Source organism: Boleophthalmus pectinirostris, unplaced genomic scaffold (assembly GCF_026225935.1).
Source record: "Boleophthalmus pectinirostris isolate CB_2022bp ecotype Guang Dong unplaced genomic scaffold, ASM2622593v1 HiC_scaffold_12, whole genome shotgun sequence".
Classification (NCBI taxonomy): domain Eukaryota; kingdom Metazoa; phylum Chordata; class Actinopteri; order Gobiiformes; family Gobiidae; genus Boleophthalmus; species Boleophthalmus pectinirostris.
The window spans coordinates 3,856,270-3,880,863 of NW_026571018.1; the positions used below are offsets into that span (position 1 = coordinate 3,856,270).

Here is a 24,594-nt window from a genome sequence, read left to right on the forward strand (position 1 = left end):
TGGGGGTACTGATGGGTGAGGTTTCTATAATCCCCACTGACCAACCCAGACTCCTGTTACCCGCAACCCTGCGTCACAATAACCAGTCACTTCCCCTTCAAGCACTACTGGACTCCAGGGCAGATAAAAACTTCATGGACTCATATTTGATTTTGCAGGCGGGGATCTCCACTGAGCCTCTTCCAGAGCCTATCCAGGTCAGTGCTTTGAATGGTACCGTTCTAGCTAAAATTACTCACCACACTGTTCCTCTCCACTTAATTCTGTCTGGCAACCATCACAAAGAGACACGTTTCTTTGTTTTCTGCTCCTCTGACTCCGTTAGTTTTGGGCTACTCTTGGCTAAAGATTCACAATCCTGTAATAGACTGGTCTCTCAATAAGATTGTCAGCTGGAGCTCATTTTGTCACCAGTCTTGTTTGCAGTCAGCTCTCCCTCCGTCAGAAGAGAAATCCAAACTACCCATGTCAACTCCGGATTTAACATCAGTTCCACCAGAGTACCATGACTTAGGGGAGGTCTTCAGTAAGGAGAAAGCACTATCCTTACCACCACACAGGCCCTATGACTGTGCCATAGACCTTCCTGGAGCTCATCTTCCACCTGGTCGCCTGTACCACCTGTCCCGACCAGAAAGAGAGGCCATGGAGACGTGCATCAGAGACTCTCTAGCTGCCGGCATTATTCATCCATCTTCGTCTCCTGTGGGGGCCGCTTTCTTCTTTGTTGCTAAGAATGACCAGACCTTACGTCCATGTATTGATTACAGAGGTTTGAACAATATAACTGTTAAGAACAAATATCCCTTGCCTCTCATCTCTTCTGCTTTTGAACCATTGCAGGGTGCCACTATTTTCACAAAACTGGATTTATGAAATGCATACCATCTTGTCCGCATCAGAGAAGGGGATGAATGGAAAACTGCATTCAACACACCTCTGGGGCATTTTGAATACTGTGTCATGCCATTTGGACTCACAAACGCACCTGCCGTGTTTCAAGCTCTGGTAAACGATGTCCTTCGGGACTTTCTAAATCGCTTTGTTTTTGTGTACCTGGACGATAGTCAAATTTATTCCAGAGACCCATCCGAACATTGCCAACATGTCCGTCTTGTCCTGCAAAGGCTTCTGAAGAACAAACTGTTCGTGAAGAGTGAGAAATGTGAATTCCATGCCAGTTCTGTGTCTTTTCTAGGTTTCATAATTGAAACTGGACAAGTCAAAGCAGACCCAAAGAAGATCCAGGCTGTCTCTGAATGGCCACCTCCCTGTAATCGAAAACAACTACAGAGGTTCCTCGGCTTTGCTAACTTTTACAGGAGGTTCATTCGGGATTACAGCAAGGTCACACTTTCTCTCACCCGTCTAACCTCCTCTAAGCTTCCATTCCAAGGGACTCCTGAGGCAGATGGTGCATTCAACAAGCTAAAAAAACTATTCACAACAGCTCCAGTCCTGATTCAACCTGACCCCTCTAAGCAGTTTATTGTTGAGGTTGATGCCTCAGATGTGGGGGTTGGGGCTGTTCTCTCCCAGCGCTCTGACTCAGATTCCCGTCTCCACCCCTGTGCTTTCTTTTCCAGGCGGCTTGCCCCCGCTGAGCGTAACTATGATGTGGGCAACAGAGAACTCCTGGCTGTTAAACTCGCACTTGAGGAATGGAGGCACTGGCTGGAAGGAACAGAGCAACCCTTCGTTGTATGGACAGACCACAAGAACCTAGTCTATATCCAGTCCGCTAAGAGGCTAAACGCCAGGCCAGGTGGGCTTTGTTCTTCGGAAGATTCAAGTTCACTATTACGTACCGCCCTGGTTCCAAAAATGTGAAGCTTGATGCACTGTCTCGCCAGTTTGACCCGTCTGAACACTCTGATCCTGAAACCATTCTTTCCATTCATTCCCGTTAATTGCGTTCTTGGAGCTCTCTGTTGGCAGGTTGAAGCCAATGTGAGAAAGGCGCAGGAGGTCGAGCCCGATCCAGGAGGTGGACCACCCAACAGACTCTTTGTTCCGTCTGCTGTACGCAGTGAGGTCTTGCAGTGGTCCCATAACTCCTTCTTTGCCTGTCATCCTGGGGTGAAGCGCACCTTGTCAAGCCTCAGGCGTCATTTTTGGTGGCCATCTATGGACGCTGATACTCGAAGTTTTGTGTCTGCCTGCACTGTATGTTCCCAGAATAAATCGTCTCACACACCGCCTTCTGGTCACCTCAGGCCTCTACCTATTACCAGTCGTCCCTGGTCACACATTGCAGTGGATTTTGTAACTGGTCTACCCCTCTCTAATGGTCAATCTGTCATCTTGACCATTGTAGACAGATTTTCTAAAGCTGCTCATTTTGTGGCCCTCCCAAAATTGCCCTCTGCTCGAGAGACAGTCGACATCATGGTACAACATGTTTTCCGTCTACATGGCATCCCGACTGACAGTTTCTGACCGAGGCCCCCAATTCATCTCCCAGGTTTGGAAAGCATTTTGTCAATCTCTGGGTACCACCGTCAGCCTCTCGTCTGGTTTCCATCCACAGACTAACGGTCAGACCGAAAGGGCTAATCAAGACCTGGAATCTGCTTTTCGCTGCGTGGCCAGTCACAACCCTGCATCTTGGAGCTCACACTTACCTTGGGTTGAATATGCACATAATTCATTAACCTCCTCTGCTACTGGTCTCTCCCCTTTTCAGTGTTCCTTGGGTTATCAGCCTCCTCTCTTGTCTATGGACGAGGTTGAAGTTGCTGTACCCTCCATCCAAGCCCACATGCGAAGGTGTCCTAAGATCTGGAAGGAGACCAGGAAGGCCCTGTTGCAGACATCATTGCAAACTAAGTCCTTGGCTGACCGTCATCGCCGCCCAGCACCAAAGTACACCCCAGGTCAGAAAGTCTGGTTATCTTCGAAACATATCCCTTTAAAAACTGAATCCAAGAAACTGTCGCCCCGCTTCATTGGACCATTTGAAATCGAACGGGTGATTAATCCTGTTTCTGTTCGCCTTAGACTACCACAAGCTCTACGTGTTCATCCTACCTTTCACGTATCCCAAAATAAACCTGTGCACTCTAGCAATCTGTGCCCTCCTGCCAAGCCCCCTCCGCCGCCCCGGTTGGTTGATGGCCACCCAGCTTATACCGTGAGGCGGATCTTGGATGTCCGTCGTCGTGGCCGTGGGCTCCAGTACTTGGTCGACTGGGAAGGGTACGGCCCCGAGGAGCGGTCGTGGGTTAGTCGTGCCCTGATCCTGGACTCCAACATGCTGAAGGAGTTTCACCGCGCTCACGCTGACCGACCTGGTGGTGCGCCAAGAGGCGCCCATTGAGGGGGGGGTACTGTGAGGGTTTCTTTCTGCCTCTCCTACCCCTCCTTTCCCTGCTCCCTCTTCCCTTCTCTCACCTTATTTGGCTTTTCCTGGGCGGGTCCCCAATTCATCTCACCTGCTGAGCTCCACTCCTGATCCTCGTCAAGCAATCATCTCCTGCAATAAAAGACCTGCTGACCTGCTCTCCAGTGCCAGATCGTTCCGTCAACCAAGTGTTCTTCCGTTTTGGAGCCAGCCACATCCCGTTACCACCAGTTTCTGTAAGCCTCCGGTCAGCCTCCATCTCCACAGACCTCCCATCTGCAGCCAACCCAGACCCGTCCTGCCTCCCCTGGAATCTATCCCCCCGCCAAGACTATTTTTGTAAATAAAATACTTTTTTTCCCCTCTGCATATTTGGGTCCGACCAGTGATTCCTTAACAGCTCTGTCCTCTATGACCAGGTATAATTCTAATCTTTTAGCCCTTATTCATGAAAATATCCAGATTCCTAAATATTGATCTTTTTAGTGTCTATCTGACTGCGAGCCCGGCACCACTTCTCTCTCGCCACACACTGAGCTTCACAGGGCATTCTATTCTTTGGCGACAGGTAATGAATGTCTCCTGCCCCTGTTCATTCACAAAAATGTCCAAATTGTCACACAATTCAGTTTTTCGTAGTTTCTCTGCTTGGCCATCATCGCGCCTTGAGCCAAATGTGCATCACCGCGCGCTTCCACCTGCAGTGTCAGGTAACGCCCCGTAATCTCTTCATTCATAAAAGTTCCAAATTCTTACGCATCTGTCCCTTGTAGCCGCGCTGCTCGGCTGCACTCGCAGTACCAGGACAGTTACGCACAGTGGTGCCTTCAACAATAGGATTCCACCATTTTGACCAAAGGAAAAAGAAATGTCGGAGTGCAGGGACGTTTGATAAAAAATGGAAATGCCACTATTCTGACAATAACACGTCAATATCGGAGTGATGGTATGTCAGAATAGCAATGTGTAACCATTCAAAAGTTACGTTAGCTAGTAGCCACTCACCTTCATAGTCGTAGGTGAAATTTTCAGAAAATAAACTGTATCTGTTGTCCACTTTGGAGCGGGCTGTGATTGAATGTTGATCAATGTACATCGGAAAAGGATATTTTCAGTAAATTTATGAGGGATGTAGTCTATGTAACCAACTTCGGTTCGTCCATCATGAGTTCAATCACCAGAGTGACAATTCACCGGAAGTAGGCATGCACAAAGATCACTGAATGCAGAAGTACTACGTATCAGCGTGATGATAGTCTATTGTCCATGTTTTTAGTGGCAGATGAAACCTGTGCAGCAGAATCAAACCCAAGACCTTCTTGCTGTGAGACGAAAGCTCAGTTTGTGATGAGGAAACAACATTATGACATAGACCAAAAAAGAGTAATAGAGTAATTTGAACAGGGGTGTAGCACTAAGCTCTGGGCCCTGGGTACAAATCATGTTGGTGGGCCTGCAGTACATGTTGTGTAATGAAAGATGCAACTGAATATGGGCCCTTTAATGTGACGAGGACAGAAGTAGAACAGAAACACGTCACGTCTCCTCAAAGCACTTCTATAAAAACACAGCTGCAGTTTAACACACACACTCTGGAGACAAAGGTAGGTAGACAAAAGCCCTCCCATCCTCCTGTATCTCTGTGTGTCAGATGCCCTCCCATCCTCCTGTATCCTTGTAGTGTTCGAATGAAATGTCTCTAGTTAATCTGCAGATGTTGTGGTTTGTCAGATGCTCTACTAGATATTCCCAGGTGCTACAGCAACTACTACATCTACTGCTGTGGAGCTAAGGAGACAGTGTGCTGCAGCTACTACATTTGCACTTTTTTAACAATCAAAGATACTGAAATTTGGGGACCTGATACAATTTAAAAACATGCCAAATCTTATTTAAAGTGAAACTCAACCTGCTCCCAGATAACATTCAAAAACTGTTCTTCACCCTGAGAGGTCAAATTAATTTTAAAAAACAATTCTCTGGGACCGCTCTCAAAAGCAAAGTGTGTTAGCAGATGAGGAGCAGACTTATGGAACAGTTCAGACGACCATATGAAAGCTTGTACTAACTTGGTGCACTTCAAAAAACAATATAAAAATCAAATCTTACAAAAATACTTATGAGACTAGATATATTGTCTTCACAAGTAAAACACGACTATTACCTAAACACATGCTTTTCTTTAACATTACCTTTTATTTTGTATACATTTTGTGCCTTCTTTGTCATTATTATTAGTTTGCATGTATGAAATTTATTTACTATATGTAAATATTTGTAAAGTTCTGTGATCAATGTGCATAAGAAACTACATCATTTGTGAAACTCATGAACAGAGGCGAGTTAATATAAGTTTTTTCTTCCCACTCCTTTTCGAGTAATGTGCTTTTCTGTTGTTTACAATGTGTATGTAATATGTGCATAATTATTGTTTCTCAAAATAAAAAATGAATACATTTTCTGGTTGGAGAAATATAGAAATGATCAGGGGAAAAAAACATGTGAATTTGATTCCAGAGAAAGAACACTGACTCTGCTCTGTCTGCACCTTCTACTGACAGACGAGCTGCTGATCCAGTCGTGTATTTCTCAAGTTTTATTCATTGTCGGTTTTTGAACGATTCCTTACAGCAGACATATTCTAAAAAGTCGACTTTTCAGAGTTTTTAACCATGTTTTAGTTGTTTCTTTCTCATTGACCCTCTGAAGTTGTATTTGGAGTGATTCATGCATGTTTGAACAATCTTTAATCTCCAGATTTCTGGCATACACCCACTGTTCTGTACTTCGTTCTCCAATTTAATTTTCTTAACCGGTGATACAAATAGGATTCAGCAGTGTCACGTAGTCATTTTGGTAATCCACAAGTGTCTGAGATTATGACTATAGAGCAGACACAAGCACTGTGGGTCTACCTTAACCATCACATATATGAGCACAAGAGTAAAGTAGGCAACATGAATGTTACTTTAAATAAATATAATTTCTCCTGGTGCACTTTGAGTTCGATGCAAATGTTTTCCAATGTAGTTTTTAATTACAAATGTCAAATGAACTAACCTAAAACACACACTACAGACACATGTTGTACTTCTGAGGGAGTGGAGGTGAACGAGGTTTAAGAGGATAATTCTTGTGTTCTGTTCATAAACAGAGGAGGAAAACTAAATATGGAAGAATAAAGCAAAAACTCTGGACTAAATGTGTTCAAGTCCATCTCTTTCAAAGTCAGATGTAAAAAAGTGTTTGGAGTAGGAGAGAAGTCTGGAGTTTTCTCAATCATTATGTTTATATCCAGCACAAGTAACTCCCACTACGCAGGTCAAAGGTCAAAGAGCTGTGTTCCTTTATAATAATATTCCACAGTATGACATAAAGTGTATCTATATCTGTGGAGAATGTTCCAATGTATGGCTTTAATTTTCCATGGAATCGTGCAGGTGACGTGTCACCTCCAGAAAGTGACATATTGTACTTTTAAATCAGAGTTGGGCAGTTTTCTGAGCTTCCTGGAAACATAGTGTTTGTGGAAAAGTTTTTTTTTTTCTGTCACTTCAGTAGTATGATTGTTTGTTATCGTTTTTGCTTCTGAGTAGAAACGAGGCGTCAGTGTCTCCTTCCTGATGTGACAAAGTCTAAACCCTTGTGTCCATGTGTTACAGATGCAGAACCTCTCCTCTGTGGGGCCGTGGCTGCAGGTGGAGGGCTTCCTTCTCTCTGGAGGCTGGTCCCTCGTGGCGCTGGTCTGCTTCCTGCTGCTGTACATCGTGGTGCTAGTGGCCAACGGTAGCGTTGCTGTGGTCATAGCGCTTGACCGTGCACTGCACACACCCATGTACCTCCTGTTTGTGCAACTTACATTAAACGACGTCATGTTGAATTCTGCAATTTTGCCGCAGGTGCTGATGGACCTGTTGCGCCCCCCGAAGCACCGGGTGATGCACCTGTCAGCGTGCATCCTGCAGGCGTTCCTGGTGCATGTCAGCAGTACGGCATCATACACCGTACTTATGACCATGGCGTTTGACCGTTATGTGGCAATCTGTAACCCGCTTCGGTACAACACCATCATGAGCGGCCGCATGTTAGTGACACTAACGGTGTTATCGTGGGGCGGGGCTGTGGTGGTGGTGACCATCGTTATTGGTTCAACACTTTGGCTGAGTCGATGTCGCTCAGTGATCGAGGGGCTGTACTGTTCAAACCCGATTCTGTTCAAATTCTCATGTGAAAACATTTTTCTCCAGAACATCTTGGCTCTGATCATCACTGCTCTGGTGCTCGGCGGCTCCATCTGTGTCATGCTCTTCACCTACCTCAGGATCACTGTGGTCTGTGTGAGAAACCAGAGCTCCAAGCTGAACAGAAAAGCTCTACAGACCTGCTCCACACACCTGCTGGTGTACCTGCTGCTGATGCTCTCCGGTCTCTCCATCGTGGGGCTCCAGAGGGTCCAACTGCTGGTGGAGGGGAAGAAGATCATCTCTCTGCTCAAAGACCTCGTGCCTGGAGCTCTAAACCCGATCATCTACGGTCTACAGAGCAAGGAAGTGCGGCGCTACCTACTGTCCTGCAGCGGGAGCAGAACTCACACACAGTAACACACACCATGACACAAAACACACACAAACACTCACAGAGAACACAAAATACCTGTAGTGTCTAAACAGAAACTAAACTGAGATGCTCTGATCAAGAACACAGTAAAATGATTTATCTTCTCTGAGACTCATGGCTCTGCTGCTCAATGCTCCATCAGAACATCACTGTTAAACTAATCTAATGTTCTAGATAAATATGTCCCACCATGGACTGTGTTCATACTGGTCCAGTTTGGGGACCAGAGGATCACATCTCTGCTGTTTGCAGATGTTGTCCTATTGAACCAGGACCTGCAACATGCACTGGGGAGGTGTGCAGGGGAGTATGAAGCGGCTGGGATGAAGATCAGCCCCTCCATATCCAATGGAGGTGTGTTTTGATTCATTCACACATTTGAGTGACACTTTATTATTAGTCTGTCTGCATCTCCAAACCACAAAATGCTTATTTCCACCTTGTGATGTTGAGTCAGCAGCTTCTTTTACCTAAGTAGAGATTGGAAAATTGCAGGGCTGAAATTACCCAAATGATTCTGAAGGTGTATGGAGTTTAAAAACACAGTGGAGCACGTCCTGTGTGTGTTTTCTGTTTGAGAGAATAACAAAAAATCTGGAGGATTTGTCTGTTTATTTTGACATTTATTTAAGATGAGTCTGCTGAAATTAAGAGTTTCTTTCAGAAGAGTCCTGGTCCCACAGGGGAGCCCATTGTACATGTTTTAATGGTAAATATGGAACCTTCAAACAGAAAGGCTCTGAACTGCCCCAGAAGCAAACCCAAGATCTTCTTGCTGTGAGATGAAAGCTCAGTTTGTGATGAGGAATCAACATTATGACATAGATCCAAAAAAAAAATCCACACCGTCCCACAGCCCTGAACATGGGCCCTTTAATGTGACGAGGACAGAAGTGGAACAGAAACACGTCACGTCTCCTCAAAGCTCTTCTATAAAAACACAGCTGCAGTTTAACACACACACTCTGGAGACAAAGGTAAATACTGTACCCTTGTGTGTCAGATGCCCTCCCATCCTCCTGTATCCTTGTAGTGTTAGAATGAAATGTCTCTCGTTAATCTGCAGATGTTGTTGTTTGTCAGATGCTCTCTGATATTCTGCTGTGGTTAGAGAAATATAGAAATATAGAAGAAAAAAATGTATGTGAATTTGATTCTTGTAGATGAAAATGATGAAAACACCAGAGAAAGATGCAGAACACTGACTCTGCTCTGTCTGCACCTTCTACTGACAGACGAGCTGCTGATCCACTGATGTATTTCTCATGTTAGAACAGACCTATTTTGCAAAGTCGACTTTTCAGAGCTTTTAACCATGTTATAGTTGTTTCCTTCTCATTGACCCTCTGAAGTTGTATTTGGACTGATTCATGCATGTTTGAACAATTTTTAATCTCCATATTGTCGGCATGCACCCACTGCTCCCTTCTCCAATTTCTTTTTATTTATCGGTAACATAAGTAGGACTCAGCAGCGCCACGTAGTTATGCAGCCACTGATAGAAAATGTTTACTTTAGTTTATGAATGATTTGAAAAAGGTAGACATGCTCCATTCTCTGTCAGTCTCTGAACAGTTTAATCAAATCTGAGCTTGGTTCATTTCTGTCTGTGATTAGTTTGTAGATAAAATAAGATCTCACATTGGGTTTTGTCATGTAACTAAATATAAAAAAGAGTAAGCACTTTGAACGGCTCCAGGTATGTTTATGATGAGGAAAACATTATAACAGATCAGAAATGAAATAAATCAGTAGATTGTGCCATTTAATGTGATGAGGACATATGTGAAACGGGCCCAGTCTGGATCCAAAACACATCACGTCTCCTCAAATGAAACAATTAGGGCTGGGACTTGATTTAAACAATTAATATCAATAATTACGGGCTTTGTAATGAATTTATCTCGATTAATCGCATAACAATATTTGCCTTACTCATTTACTTATGACTTCCTGAAGCCCGTCGTTTGTTCGAGCTTGGTCTGCTGACACCTCTTGTTTGTACTTGGACCAGAACTGCTCCTGCCAACAGCTCCAACAGTTTCGGTGCTCGCTGTGACATGTTTTGCATTTAAGGTTGAGCTGCTTCTGTGATATGAAACTCTTCTCTGCCCAGTTTGCAATTAACAACGCCTTTGTACCTGTACTTCCATTTGATAGGTTTTTGAATAGAAATTTACCATGCAGCAGACCCAGAGCGCTTTCATGTCAGGCTCATGGATTGTTGTAGTAGGAACTGTGTGCGTCAGTATAGGTGGAATTATAATAATAACTTGAACCAATCCAAAAGATTTATATCCCATGAAAGAGCCGAAGGAAAGAATGTAAACTCTTGATATAAACTACACCTCCACATTTCTGTTAGTGTCTCATGTTGGTTTGAATAAAGTGGGATTAGTGTACTTGTCATTGTTAAATATACAGTACATAAAGTGTACTTAAAAATAACATCTGAGAGCAGACCTGTTGTGTTTATGTCTGGTCTGTAGTTATAATCCATGATACCTGTGGATCACTATGATGGACATTTTAAATAGTAACACTGATCTAAAACAACTCAGTAAAAGAAGCAACTACGCTGATTTCCACGTTAGAAAACTGCGGTGCCCAGTGGGAGCTGACGTTACTGTAAACACCATCAAAACAAAGAGGTCGACTCTACCCATAGACAGCTGCACATTACACTAGTGAGAAGCAGATTTGTATTTATTTATTTATTTTTCTAATGTCAAACGAATAAGAGATTAATCGGACTTTTGTGATTAAGATTACGACACAACTCTGATGGGTCTCATCATCGTGGGCGACAAGACTCACTACAGGAAAGAGGTCGACCTTCTGACCATGTGTTGTAGAGGCTTCCAGCAGAATGTCAGTAAGACTAAGGAGATTGTTGACAACTTCCAGAGAGGCCACACCCAACAAAATTCCACGGGGTGCACATCAGTGAGCACTCCTGGACCACCAACACTGCATCACTGGTGAAGAAAGCCCAGCAGCCCCTCTACTTACTGCAAAATCTCAAGCGGACAAAAGCCGCACCACCATCATCACTACAGAGTATTCTACAAAGGAAGCGCTGAGAGCACCTCAGCATTCACTGTGTGGGGTGGAAGCTGCATTGACCATGACAGGAGAGTCCTGAACTACCACCCGCCTCACCCGCACATACACCACCCGCCTTGCCCGCACATACACCACCTGCCTCGCCCGCACATACACCACTCACCTCACCTGCAAAGCCATCACAGTTTTGAGTGATGCAAGTCACGCCACATAAAATCTGTTCAGCCTCCTGCCCTCAGGAGCCTTCGTTCCTGCACCACCAGATTCACCAACAGCTTCATCCACCAGGCTGTTAGGATGCTGAACTCTCTCCCCTCTCTACCCACCAGGCTGCCAGGAAGCTACAAATCTGTGTCTCCCTAAAGAGAACATTTGGACTTTTCCATTTATTATTATTTATTTATACGCTTGGGAGTGAGAAACACAGTTTAAATTCTTCGTATGTTTCGTATGAAGAATTGACAATAAACTTTTTGAAATTTGAACTTTTGAAGTTTGAACTTAATTAAGTTTTTAAATTACAAATGACAAACGAACTACCCTAAAACACACACTACAGACACATGTTGTACTTCTCTGAGAGAGTGAAGGTGAACAAGTTTTAAGAGGATGATTCTTGTGTTCTGTTTATAATTCAGAGGAGGAAAACAAAAAATGGGAGATTAACACAAAGCATTGGACTAAATCATGTACTGTTTAAAGAAGTGGACCAGTCATATGAAGCTCGTTGAGGCTGGTGGTCATAGGGGCGAATTTGGAGCCAAGCTCCATATTTGAAATTCCGAGTATCATAGCAAACAAAGAGCCAATCCGGAGCAGGACTGCTGAAATAAAAACCCCAGGCAATGGATTTTAAATGTAAAGTGAATTAGAGTAAGCATGTCCATGATCACTTTCTGTTTGAAATGCAGCACAGGTAACTCTCACACTAAACCCCTGTGTCTGTGTGTTACAGATGCAGAACGTCTCCTCTGTGGGGCCCTGGCAGAACCTCTCCTCTGTGGGGCCGTGGCTGCAGGTGGAGGGCTTCCTTCTCTCTGGAGGCTGGTCCCTTGTGGCGCTGGTCTGCTTCCTGCTGCTGTACATCGTGGTACTAGTGGCCAACGGTAGCATTGCTGTGGTCATAGCGTGTGACCGTGCACTGCACACACCCATGTACCTGCTGTTTGTGCAACTTACATTAAACGATGTCATGTTGAACTCGGCAATTTTGCCGCAAGTGCTGGTGGACCTGCTGCGCCCGCCGAAGCACCGGGTGATGCACCTGTCAGCGTGCATCCTGCAGGCGTTCCTGGTGCACTTCAGCAGTACGGCATCATACACAGTCCTTATGACCATGGCCTTTGACCGTTACGTGGCAATCTGTAACCCACTTCGGTACAACACTATTATGAGCGGCCGCATGTTAGTGCTGTTAACGGTGTTATCGTGGGGTGGGGCTCTGGTGGTGGTGAGCATCGTTTTTGGTGCGACGCTTCGGCTGAGTCGATGTCACTCAATGATCAATGGGCTGTACTGTTCAAACCCATCTTTGTATAAACTGTCATGTGAAAATACTTTTCTCCAGAACATCTTAGCTCTGGTCATCATTGCTCTGCTGCTCTCTGGCTCCATCTGTGTCATGCTCTTCACCTACCTCAGGATCACTGTGGTCTGTGTGAGAAACCAGAGCTCCAAGCTGAACAAAAAAGCCCTACAGACCTGCTCCACACACCTGCTGGTGTATTTGCTGCTGCTGCTCTCCACTGTCTCCGTTGTGGGGCTCCAGAGGGTCCAAGGGCTGGTGGAGGAGAGGAAGGTCATTGCTATGCTCAAAGACCTCGTGCCTGGAGCTCTAAACCCGATCATCTACGGTCTACAGAGCAAGGAAGTGCGGCGCTACCTACTGTCCTGCAGCGGGAGCAGAACTCACACACAGTAACACACACCATGACACAGAACACACAAACAAACAGAACACACACAAACACAACACACACAAACAGAACACACACACACACACACACAGAACACACACATAGAACACACAAACAGAACACACACAAACAGAACACACACGTGTAGCACTTGTGGTCGGACAAAGAGACTTCAGAGAGTGTATTTTTACTTCCATTTATTGCTGTGTGCACTGAAACACAAGAGACACATCTATGACCACACTCTTCACGTGTGGCCACAATTTACAATTAGAACTTGTGAGGCCCCCCGGGTTGCTTTCACCTGCCTGTGCGTCATATCTTCTGTCTAAAATCGTATTTGTTTCTTGTGCACATTAAATATAAATAAATAAAATGTTTCTTACACAAATCTTATATAAAATAATTAAGAATATGAGGTGGGTAGTGCTTTACAATCTATTACCATTCTACTACCGCATTACTAACTGTGCCTGCTTATTACTACTGGTCCCACACGTACTGACTAAACAGGAACTAAACTGAGATGCTCTGATCATGGACACAGTAAAATGATTTATCTTCTGAGGGTCATTGCTCTGCTGGTCAAAGCTCCATCAAAACATCACTGTTCATCTAATCTAATGTTCTAGATAATGTTTCACTATAGACTGTATTTATACTTTACACCTGATATCATCAACTTTCCCTGGGAGTGAGATGCTCAGAGGAGGCTCTGTTCTGTTTGAGGTTGTGTTTGACTTTATCTGAGCTGTTGTAACACAATCTAACTTTAGCCTTTAGTAAAGGGCCCCAAACCCCATACTTCCAGAGCACCCCCCACAGGACACCACAAGGGACACAGTCGAATGCCTTCTCCAGATCCACAAAGCACATGTGGACTGTTAGGCCAAACTCCCATGAACCCTCGAGCACCCGATGGAGAGTGTAGAGCTGGTCCAGTGTTCCACAACTGGGATGAAAACCACACTGCTCCTCCTGGATCCGAGGTTCGACTATCAGTCGTATTCTCCTCTCCAGTACCCTGGAATAGACCTTACCGAAGAGGCTGAGAAGTGTGATTCCCCTGTAGTTGGAACACACCCTCTGGTCTCCTTTCTTATATAGAGGGACCCCCACCCCTGTTTGCCAGTCTAGAGATACTGTCCCCAACCGGCTCGCGATGTTGCAGAGACGTGTCAGCCAAGACCCACAACATCCAGAGACTTAAGATACTTTCACGACGGATCTCACCCACCCCTGGAGCCTTGCCACCAAGGAGCTTGCCAACCACCTTAGTGACTTCAGACAGGGTGATGGACGAGTCCACCTCCGAGTCTCCAGCCTCGGCTTCCTCCTTGGAAGACATGATATTGGGATTGAGGAGCTCCTCAAAGTATTCCTTCCACTGCCGGACAACGTCCCCAGTTGTGGTCAACAGCTCTCCCCCCGCACTGTAAACAGTGTTGGTGAAGCACTGCTTCCCTTCCTTAGGCGCCGAATGGTTTGCCAGAATTTCTTTGAGTTGACCGACAGTGCCCTCCATGGCCTCCGCGAACTCCTCCCAGCTCTGAGTTTTTGCCTCTCAGCACGCTTGGTCTGCCGGTAGCCGTCTACTACCTCAGGTGTCCTCCGAGCCAGCAAGGCTCAACAGGACTCCTTCTTCAGCCTGACGGCATCCCTTACTTCTAATGCCCATCATTGGGTTCGGGGACTGATACCGCCACTGGCACCACAGACCTTACAACCACATCTACCAGTGGCCGCATTGACAGTAGAGTCCGAAAACATAGCCAAATTGGACTCCATGTCCCTAGTTTCCCTCAGAATCTGAGAGAAGCTCTCCCAGATGTGCAAGTAGAAGGTCCCTCTGACAGAGGGCTCTGCCAGATGTTCCCAACAGACCCTCACTACACGTTTGGGTCTGCTAGGTCTTTCTGGCTTCCTCCTCTGCCAGCAGATACAACTCACAACCAGGTGGTGATCAGCTGACAGCTCAGCCCCTCTCTCTCTCCAAGTGTCTAAGACACGCAGTTGGAGGTCAGATGACATGAGAGAAAAGTCAATCATCGATCTCCTGCCTAGGATGTTCCTGGTGCCATGTGCACTGATGGACACCCTTGTGCTTGAACATGATGTTCATTATGAACAAACTGTGACTAGCACAGAAGTCCAAAAAAAGAACACTGCTCGGGTTCAGATCAGGGAGACTATTCTTCCCGATCACTATCTTTGCCCATGTGGGCATTGAAGTCCCCCAGTAGAACAATGGAGTCCCCGGTCAGTGCACTGTCTAGTACGCCTCCCAGGGACTCCAAGAAGGCCGATTACTCTGCACTGCTCTTCGGCCCGTAGGCCAACACAACAGTGAAAGACCTGTCCCTGACCTGAAAGTGCAGGGACACGACCCTCTCATTCACCGGGATGAACTCCAACACACACCAGCTGAGCTGTGGAGCAGTGAGCTCACACCAGCATGCCGTCACTGCTTCTTTAAAGTCTCTTTAAAGGTCCTATAATATGTAAAACTGACTCATGTTATAATGTTTCCTCACCAAAACTTACCAGGAGGTGTGATTCAATCCATTCACATGTTTGAGTAACACTTTATTAGTTTGTCTACATCTCCAAAGCACAAAATGCTTTTGTCCACCTTGTGATGTCGAGTCAACAGCTCCTTATACCTAATGTCAGTAGAGATTGGAAATTGCAGGGCTGAAATTATCCAACTGATTCTGAAGGTGTATGGAGTTTAAAAACACAATGGAGCACTTCCTGTATGACTACATCACATCACAAGGTGGAACAGAGCATTTTCAGTTTGAGAGAAGCCTAAAAATCTGCAGGATTTGTCTGTTTATTTTGACATTTATTTAAGATGCTCCTGCTGGAATAAAAATTTTCTTTCAGAAGAGTCCTGGTCCCACTGGGGCCCCTATTGTTCATATTTTTAGTGGTAGATGAAACCAGGGAAAATATGCAAACTTCACACAGAAAAGCTCCGAACCGCCCCAGAATGAAACCCAAGACCTTCTTGCTGTGAGACAAAAGAGCTCAGTTTGTGATGTTTGTGATGAGGAAACAGGCCCAGTGGAGTTTGGACCAGAAACACGTCACGTCTCCTCAAAGCTCTTCTATAAAAACACAGCTGCAGTTTAACACACACACTCTGGAGACAAAGGTAAATACTGTAACCTTGTGTGTCAGATGCCCTCCCATCCTCCTGTATCCTTGTAGTGTTAGAATGAAATGTCTCTAGTTAATCTGCAGATGTTGTGGTTTGTCAGATGCGCTCTGGTGTTCTTGTGTGGTTGGAGAACTATAGAAATTATCCAATGGTGTATTTCTCATGTTTTTTCATTGTCGGTTCTTTGAACGATTCCTTTTCCTTCTTCCTATTCTATAAAGTTGACTTTTAATTTTTTTTAACCATGTTACAGTTGTTTCTTTCTCTCTGAAGTTGTATTTGGAGTGATTCATTCATGTTTGAACAATCTTTAATCTCCAGATTTTTGGCATACACTCACTGTTCTGTACTTCATTCACCAATTTTATTTTCTGAATTGGTGATACAACCGCAGTGTTGCATAGTCATTTTGATACTTAAAAAAAAAAATATATACATCTACTGTTTGCTAGTGTGATATGCAGGGGACCAACAGCATGTGGTGCTTTGTGGTGATGTTAAGTTGTTTTAGATCAATACTGTGATTTAAAATGTGCAAATTATGACGTAATAATCCTCGAGTGTCTGAGATTATGACTACGTGAATGTTACTTTAAAAACATATAATTTCTCCTGGTGCACTTTGAGTTTAGTACAAATGTTTTCCAATGTATTTTTTTTTATTACAAATGTCAAATGAACTAACCTAAAACACACACTACAGACACATGTTGTACTTCTGAGGGAGTGGAGGTGAAGAGGATAATTCTTGTGTGAATAATAAATCAAAACTCTGGACTAAATGTGTTCAAGTCCATCTCTTTCAAAGTCAGATGTAAAAAAGTGTTTGGTGTAGGAGAGAAGTCTGGAGTTTTCTCAATCATTATGTTTATATCCAGCACAAGTAACTCCCATTATGCAGGTCAAAGGTCAAAGAGCTGTGTTCCTTTATAATAATATTCCACAGAATGACATAAAGTGTATCTATATCTGTGGAGAATGTTCCAATGTATGGCTTTAATTTTCCATGGAATCGTGCAGGTGACGTATCACCTCCAGAAAGTGACATATTTTACCTTTAAATCAGAGTTGGGCAGTTTTCTGAGCTTCCTGGAAACAAACAAATGTATTTGTGGGAAAAAAAAAATTCTGTCACTTTCTTACCATTATTTTTTCTTATCGTTTTTGCAGCTGAGCAGGGCGTCAGTGTCTCCTTCCTGACGTGACAAAGTCTAAACCCTGATGTCCGTGTGTTACAGATGCAGAACCTCTCCTCTGTGGGGCCCTGGCAGCAGCTCTCCTCTGTGGGGCCGTGGCTGCAGGTGGAGGGCTTCCTTCTCTCTGGAGGCTGGTCCCTCGTGGCGCTGGTCTGCTTCCTGCTGCTGTACATCGTGGTGCTAGTGGCCAACGGTAGCGTTGCCGTGGTCATAGCGCTTGACCGTGCATTGCACACACCCATGTACCTCCTGTTTGTGCAACTTACATTAAATGACATCATGTTGAACTCTGCAATTTTGCCGCAGGTGCTGATGGACTTGCTGCGCCCGCCGAAGCACCGGGTGATGCACCTGTCAGCGTGCATCCTGCAGGCGTTCCTGGTGCACTTCAGTACTGCGGCGTCATACTCGATCCTTATGATCATGGCGTTTGACCGTTACATGGCGATCTGTAACCCGCTTCGGTACACCACCATCATGAGTGGCCGCATGTTAGTGCTGTTAACGGTGTTTGCATGGGGCTGGGCTTTGCTGCTGATGAGCATCGTTTTTGGGTCGACACTTCAGCTGAGTCGATGTCGGTCAACGATCAACGGGCTGTACTGTTCAAACGCATCTCTGTTCAAACTGTCATGTGAAAACACTTTTCTCCAGAACATCTTAGGTCTGTTTGTCACTGTTGTGCTGCTTGGAGGCTCCATCAGTGTCATGCTTTTCACCTACCTCAGGATCACTGTGGTCTGTGTGAGAAACCAGAGCTCCAAGCTGAACAGAAAAGCCCTACAGACCTGCTCCACACACCTGCTGGTGTATTTGCTGCTGCTGCTCTCCACTGTCTCCGTTGTGGGGCTCCAGAGGGTCCAAGGGCTGGTGGAGGAGAGGAAGGTCTTTGCTATGCTCAAAGACCTCGTGCCTGGAGCTCTAAACCCGATCATCTACGGTCTACAGAGCAAGGAAGTGCGGCGCTACCTACTGTCCTGCAGAGGGAGCAGAACTCACACACAGTAACACACACCATGACACAGAACACACACAAACAGAACACACACACAGAACGCACACAAACAGAACACACACAAACAGAACACACACTTGCAGCACTTGTGGTCGGACAAAGAGACTTCAGAGAGTGTATGTTTACTTCCATTTATTGCCGTGTGCACTGAAACACAAGAGACACATCTATGACCACACTCTTCACACCCACACACAGTTTACAACTAGATGATACATTATGGGACCCTTCTAGATTACAATTATTTAAGAAATAAAGTTGCCTTCACCTCCAACACACAGCATCTGAGCTGTGGGGCAATGATCAGGCCCACACCAGCCCGCAGCTGCTCCCCGCAGGCAACGCTAAAGAAATGAAGAGTCCAGCCTGTCTCAAGAGTTGGGTTCCAGAGCCCAAGCTGTGCGTGGAGGTGATGCCAACTATGTCTAGTTGGTAAGGCCTAACCTCCCGCACAAGCTCAGCCAGGTCTGGCTCCAGGGTGAGGCCCCAGTGACACCAATCCGACACTGGACTTGCTAACTGACCTCGTCCTTGAACTCATCATAGCTAAAAGTTGGGACATTTCCTATTGGACAGTGTGTGAACCTCTTAGAAATTTTTCAGTCAAATCTGAGATAGTCGAGGAGGGGCATTCGGAGATTTGGCGTGGAATGACCCTGGGGAGATTTCAACACTGAACACTGGTCCAACTATAGCCAGTAGTGTTGAGTGGGAGGGAATGTTCAGTTAGTTCAGTCTGCTCCTTCTCCTCATTTAGTTAGTCCTTCACTCCAATGTAACGCTGCAGATAAAAATCACAGCAACATAAGCAAAAAATAAAAATAAAAAATCCAGAGTAGGCAAAGACTAGTTCTAAATTGAGGAAAAACAGAACGGTCATCTTCTCACATTTGACATAAACACCAGGGGGCACTCTACGATGAATCCTTATTATATTATGGTCTGGTGCGATTGTTAAATCATACATATAAAAATGAGAAATTAACCTTTAGTTTGCCTCTGCACAATTCACAACACTCATACACACACCTTGTGATGTCATCAGGTGGATCAGTTATGCACTTTTCTGAAATAAAGACATAATTGAAAATGTACTTCTTGTTCCAGTGAAATGTCTTGTGTGAAAAAAATATTGATCCACAGGAAGGACCAAAAAGGAAACCTTTGGCTGCCTAAGAAATCATCCCGAGTTTGCAGCAAATATTTTGTATGTGGAGCGCCAACAAAGCAAAATCCTGATCCCTTGCTCAACCTTGGTTACAAATTTAAAAAGTCAACGACAAAGTGAAAGCCACCAGCTGTTCACCAAGAAACAACTTCCACCTCAAAGAGACCAAGACGTGATGTTACTGTAAAGTTGAACAAGAAAGTGCAGCTCAGTCTGTTTGTCTTCTGCACCTCTTGCTTAACAAACAAGATTTTGTTTTGTTGCGCTCCACAAACAAAATGTTCGCTGCAAACTCGGGATGATTTCTTAGGCAGCCAAAGTTAAGCTTTTTGGTCCTTCCTGTGGATCAATCCTGCCCATCCCCTTCACCTTTCACTATTTTTCAATTCTGTTGGGAAGAGAAACAGTTTGAACAGAGGTTTGCAGTCACACACATCTGATTCCCCTTTTGCATTTATGGAGTTCACAAACTTCCGAAGCCCATTTTCCGCTGTTAGGATCCAACAACCACACAACTACAATGTCCGAATCCCAAAACTAAAATATGACAATATCAGAACCAGAAACAAAAGTGATATGGTTCAAAAGCCTTGAAAAGATCGACTTTGACAATAGACGCATCCCACTGGGAAAACAAACATGAAGGTTTGATGCAAATTTTTTTGGAGAATCCTTCTCAGTATGCATTGCGTGATGACCAGAAGTCCAAAATTTGTGATGCATGTATTAACTCAAACTATTATTTTAGGTGAGTATTCAGGCTTACAATGAACCAAATGTGAAATGATGATCTAGTTATATTATGGTTCAACACCTTTAAAGGTCCTAGATTACAGGAAATTGACCCATGTTACAATGTTTCTTCATCGAAACTTACCAGGGGGTGTGTTTCAATTCATTCACACGATTGAGTGACACTTTATTATAAGTCTGTCTACATCTCCAAAGCACAAAATGCTTTTTTCCACCTTGTGATGTCGAGTCAACAGCTCCTTTTACCTAATGTCAGTAGAGATTGGAAATTGCAGGGTTGAAATTATCCAAATGATTCTGAAGGTGTAAGGAGTTTAAAAACACAGTGGAGCACTTCCTGTATTACCACATGACATCACAAGGTGAAAGAGAGTGTTTTCAGTTTGAGAGAAGAACTTATCTTAAATATGCTTATTTGTGTGTTAAACATGTGAATGAAACAAAACACAACTCCAAATCAGTTTGTGATGAAGAAACAACATTATAACATAGATCAAAAAAGAGTAATAGATTAATATGAACAGCCCCCCCCCCCACCTGACTGGGGGGTCCCACACTCCTGAACATGGGCCCTTTAATGTGACGAGGACAGAAGTGGAACAGGCCCAGTGGAGTCTTGGACCAGAAACACGTCACGTCTCCTCAAAGCTCTTCTATAAAAACACAGCTGCAGTTTAACACACACACTCTGGAGACAAAGGTAAATACTGTACCCTTGTGTGTCAGATGCCCTCCCATCCTCCTGTATCCTTGTAGTGTTAGAATGAAATGTCTGTAGTTAATCTGCAGATGTTGTGGTTTGTCAGATGCGCTCTGGTGTTCTTGTGTGGTTGGAGAACTATAGAAATTATCCAATGGTGTATTTCTCATGTTTTTTCATTGTCGGTTCTTTGAACGATTCCTTTTCCTTCTTCCTATTCTATAAAGTTGACTTTTAATTTTTTTTAACCATGTTATAGTTGTTTCTTTCTCTCTGAAGTTGTATTTGGAGTGATTCATTCATGTTTGAACAATCTTTAATCTCCAGATTTTTGGCATACACTCACTGTCCTGTACTTCATTCACCAATTTTATTTTCTGAATTGGTGATACAACCGCAGTGTTGCATAGTCATTTTGATACTTAAAAAAAAATATATATATACATCTACTGTTTGCTAGTGTGATATGCAGGGGACCAACAGCATGTGGTGCTTTGTGGTGATGTTAAGTTGTTTTAGATCAATACTGTGATTTAAAATGTGCAAATTATGACATAATAATCCTCGAGTGTCTGAGATTATGACTACGTGAATGTTACTTTAAAAAAATATAATTTCTCCTGGTGCACTTTGAGTTTAGTACAAATGTTTTCCAATATTTTTTTTATTACAAATGTCAAATGAACTAACCTAAAACACACACTACAGACACATGTTGTACTTCTGAGGGAGTGGAGGTGAAGAGGATAATTCTTGTGTGAATAATAAATCAAATCTCTGGACTAAATGTGTTCAAGTCCATCTCTTTCAAAGTCAGATGTAAAAAAGTGTTTGGTGTAGGAGAGAAGTCTGGAGTTTTCTCAGTCATTACGTTTATATCCAGCACAAGTAACTCCCACTACAGGGGTCAAAGGTCAAAGAGCTGTGTTCTTTAATAATAATATTCCACAGTATGACATAAAGTGTATCTATATCTGTGGAGAATGTTCCAATGTATGGCTTTAACTTTCCATGGAATCGTGCAGGTGACGTATCACCTCCAGAAAGTGACATATTTTACCTTTAAATCAGAGTTGGGCAGTTTTCCGAGCTTCTTGGGAACAAACAAACGTGTTTGTGGGAATGTTTTTGTTTATTTTTCTGTCACTTTCTTATCATTATTTTTACCTCCGCCAAGGAGGTTATGTTTTTGCCGGCGTTTGTCTGTTTGTTTGTTTGTTTGTTTGTTTGTCTGTTAGCAACATAACTCAAAAAGTTATGGACCGATTTTGATGAAATTTTCAGGATTTGTTGGAAATGTGAAAAGGAAGAACTGATTTCATTTTGGGGGTGATCTGGAAGAAATCCTGGATTCTGGATCACTTTGAAATTTTAGTTAACATTGTGGTAAATGGGGCCAAAAATCTTGTTTCTCAATATCTCGGTTAATTATTGACCAAACCCCATGAAATTTGACTCAGGGATGGACAATGGGATCCTCTTTCATATTCAAAAGGCTGATCCAGATCTGATCCAGAAGACTGATTTTATCGCAATTTATATAAAAAATGGGGGTAGTCCTTGGCGGAGGTCTGCGCTCTCTGAGTGCTTTTCTAGTTGTTTTTGCTTCTGAGCAGACATGGGGCGTCAGTGTCTCCTTCTTGATGTGATAAAGTCTAAACCCTGATGTCCATGTGTTACAGATGCAGAACCTCTCCTCTGTGGGGCCCTGGCAGCAGCTCTCCTCTGTGGGGCCGTGGCTGCAGGTGGAGGGCTTCCTTCTCTCTGGAGGCTGGTCCCTCGTGGCGCTGGTCTGCTTCCTGCTGCTGTACATCATGGTGCTAGTGGCCAACGGTAGCATTGCCCTGGTCATAGCGCTTGACCGTGCACTGCACACACCCATGTACCTGCTGTATGTGCAACTTACGTTAAACGACATCATGTTGAACACAGTGATTGTTCCGCAGGTGCTGATGGACCTGCTGCGCCCGCCGACGCACCGGGTGATGCACCTGTCAGCGTGCATCCTGCAGGCATTCCTGATGCACTTCAGCGGTATGGCCTCATACTCGATCCTTATGACCATGGCGTTTGACCGTTATGTGGCAATCTGTAACCCGCTTCGGTACAACACCATCATGAGCGGCCGCATGATAGTGACACTTACAGTTTTAGCGTGGGGCTGGGCTTTGCTGCTGGCGAGCATCCTTTTTGGGTCAACACTTCAGCTGAGTCGATGTCGCTCAGTGATCAGCGGGATGTACTGTTCAAACGCATCTCTGTTCAAACTGTCATGTGAAAACATTTTTCTCCAGAACATCTTAGGTCTGTTTGTCACTGTTGTGCTGTTTGGCAGCTCCATCTGCGTCATGCTCTTCACCTACCTCAGGATCACTGTGGTCTGTGTGAGAAACCAGAGCTCCAAGCTGAACAAAAAAGCTCTACAGACCTGCTCCACACACCTGCTGGTGTACCTGCTGCTGATGCTCTCCACCGTTGTTGTTGTGGGGCTCCAGAGGGTCCAAGGGCTGGTGGAGGAGAGGAAGGTCTTTGCTATGCTCAAAGACCTCGTGCCTGGAGCTCTAAACCCGATCATCTACGGTCTACAGAGCAAGGAAGTGCGGCGATACCTACTGTCCTGCAGAGGGAGCAGAACTCACACACAGTAACACACACCATGACACAGAACACACACAAACAGAACACACACAAACACAACACACACAAACAGAACACACACAAACAGAACACACACTTGCAGCACTTGTGGTCGGACAAAGAGACTTCAGAGAGTGTATGTTTACTTCCATTTATTTCCGTGTGCACTGAAACACAAGAGACACATCTATGACCACACTCTTCATGTGTGGCCACAATTTACAATTAGGACCTGCGAGGCCTCGCCGAGTTGCCTTCACCTGCCTGTGTGCGTCCCCAGCATATCTCTTGTCTAAAATCTTATTTGTTTCTTGTGCACATTAAATATATTTTTAAAAAATTTCTTACACAAATCTTATGTAAAATAATTAAGAATATGAGGTGGGTAGTGCTTTATAATCTATTACCATTCTATTACAGCATTACTAACTGTGCCTGCTTATTACTACTGGTCCCACACGCACTGACTAAACAGGAACTAAACTGAGATGCTCTGATCATGGACACAGTAAAATGATTTATCTTCTCTGAGGATCATGCTTCTGCTGCTCAAAGCTCCATCAGAACATCACTGTTCATCTAATCTAATGTTCTAGATAAATGTGTTCCACTATAGACTGTATTCATACTTTACACCAGATGTCATCAACTTTCCCTGGGGGTGAGATGTTCAGGAGGCTCTGTTCTATTTGAGGTGTTTTACTTCATCTGAGCTGTTGTAACACAATCTAGACCCTGAAGCTGTTTGTTTTGAGAATAATGGCTGCTGCAGCCGCCAACGTGTTCATGGGTACAAATGGTTGAAGCTGTCATTTCATGCGTGTAGTCTATGTTCCATTTACATTTGCATGATTAACACATGTATATAGGTTATTTTCATAAAATGTGGTACAATGTAGGTTAATAATAAAAAATAAAAAATATATATTAAAAAACATCAGATTTTACTTTAACAAATTATACAGACAATTACGTGTCAAAGTGATTTTATCATGGATGAAGGTGAATGAATGAAGG

The 24,594-nt window shown here is 44.2% G+C and overlaps 4 protein-coding genes across 4 annotated transcripts; all 4 read left to right on the top strand.

Moving 5' to 3' along the window:
- The first annotated feature begins 4,017 nt into the window (after positions 1-4,017).
- Positions 4,018-7,944, top strand: LOC110159857 (olfactory receptor 2A12-like). Its single transcript, XM_020924461.2, has 2 exons — positions 4,018-4,053; positions 7,006-7,944. Exons 1-2 carry the CDS (start codon positions 4,018-4,020, stop codon positions 7,942-7,944), a joined length of 975 nt encoding a protein of 324 aa, XP_020780120.2.
- A 2,800-nt stretch (positions 7,945-10,744) lies between these two features.
- On the top strand, positions 10,745-12,947 carry LOC110159858 (olfactory receptor 2A12-like). Its single transcript, XM_055148698.1, has 2 exons — positions 10,745-10,906; positions 11,982-12,947. The coding sequence occupies exons 1-2, from the start codon at positions 10,745-10,747 to the stop codon at positions 12,945-12,947; spliced, it is 1,128 nt and encodes a 375-aa protein (XP_055004673.1).
- Positions 12,948-17,346: 4,399 nt separating this feature from the next.
- Positions 17,347-18,312, top strand: LOC110159859 (olfactory receptor 2A12-like). Its single transcript, XM_020924463.2, has one exon. It carries the CDS (start codon positions 17,347-17,349, stop codon positions 18,310-18,312), a length of 966 nt encoding a protein of 321 aa, XP_020780122.2.
- Positions 18,313-22,622: 4,310 nt separating this feature from the next.
- Positions 22,623-23,588, top strand: LOC110159861 (olfactory receptor 2A1/2A42-like). The gene has a single exon (XM_020924465.2). It carries the CDS (start codon positions 22,623-22,625, stop codon positions 23,586-23,588), a length of 966 nt encoding a protein of 321 aa, XP_020780124.2.
- Positions 23,589-24,594: the final 1,006 nt, after the last annotated feature.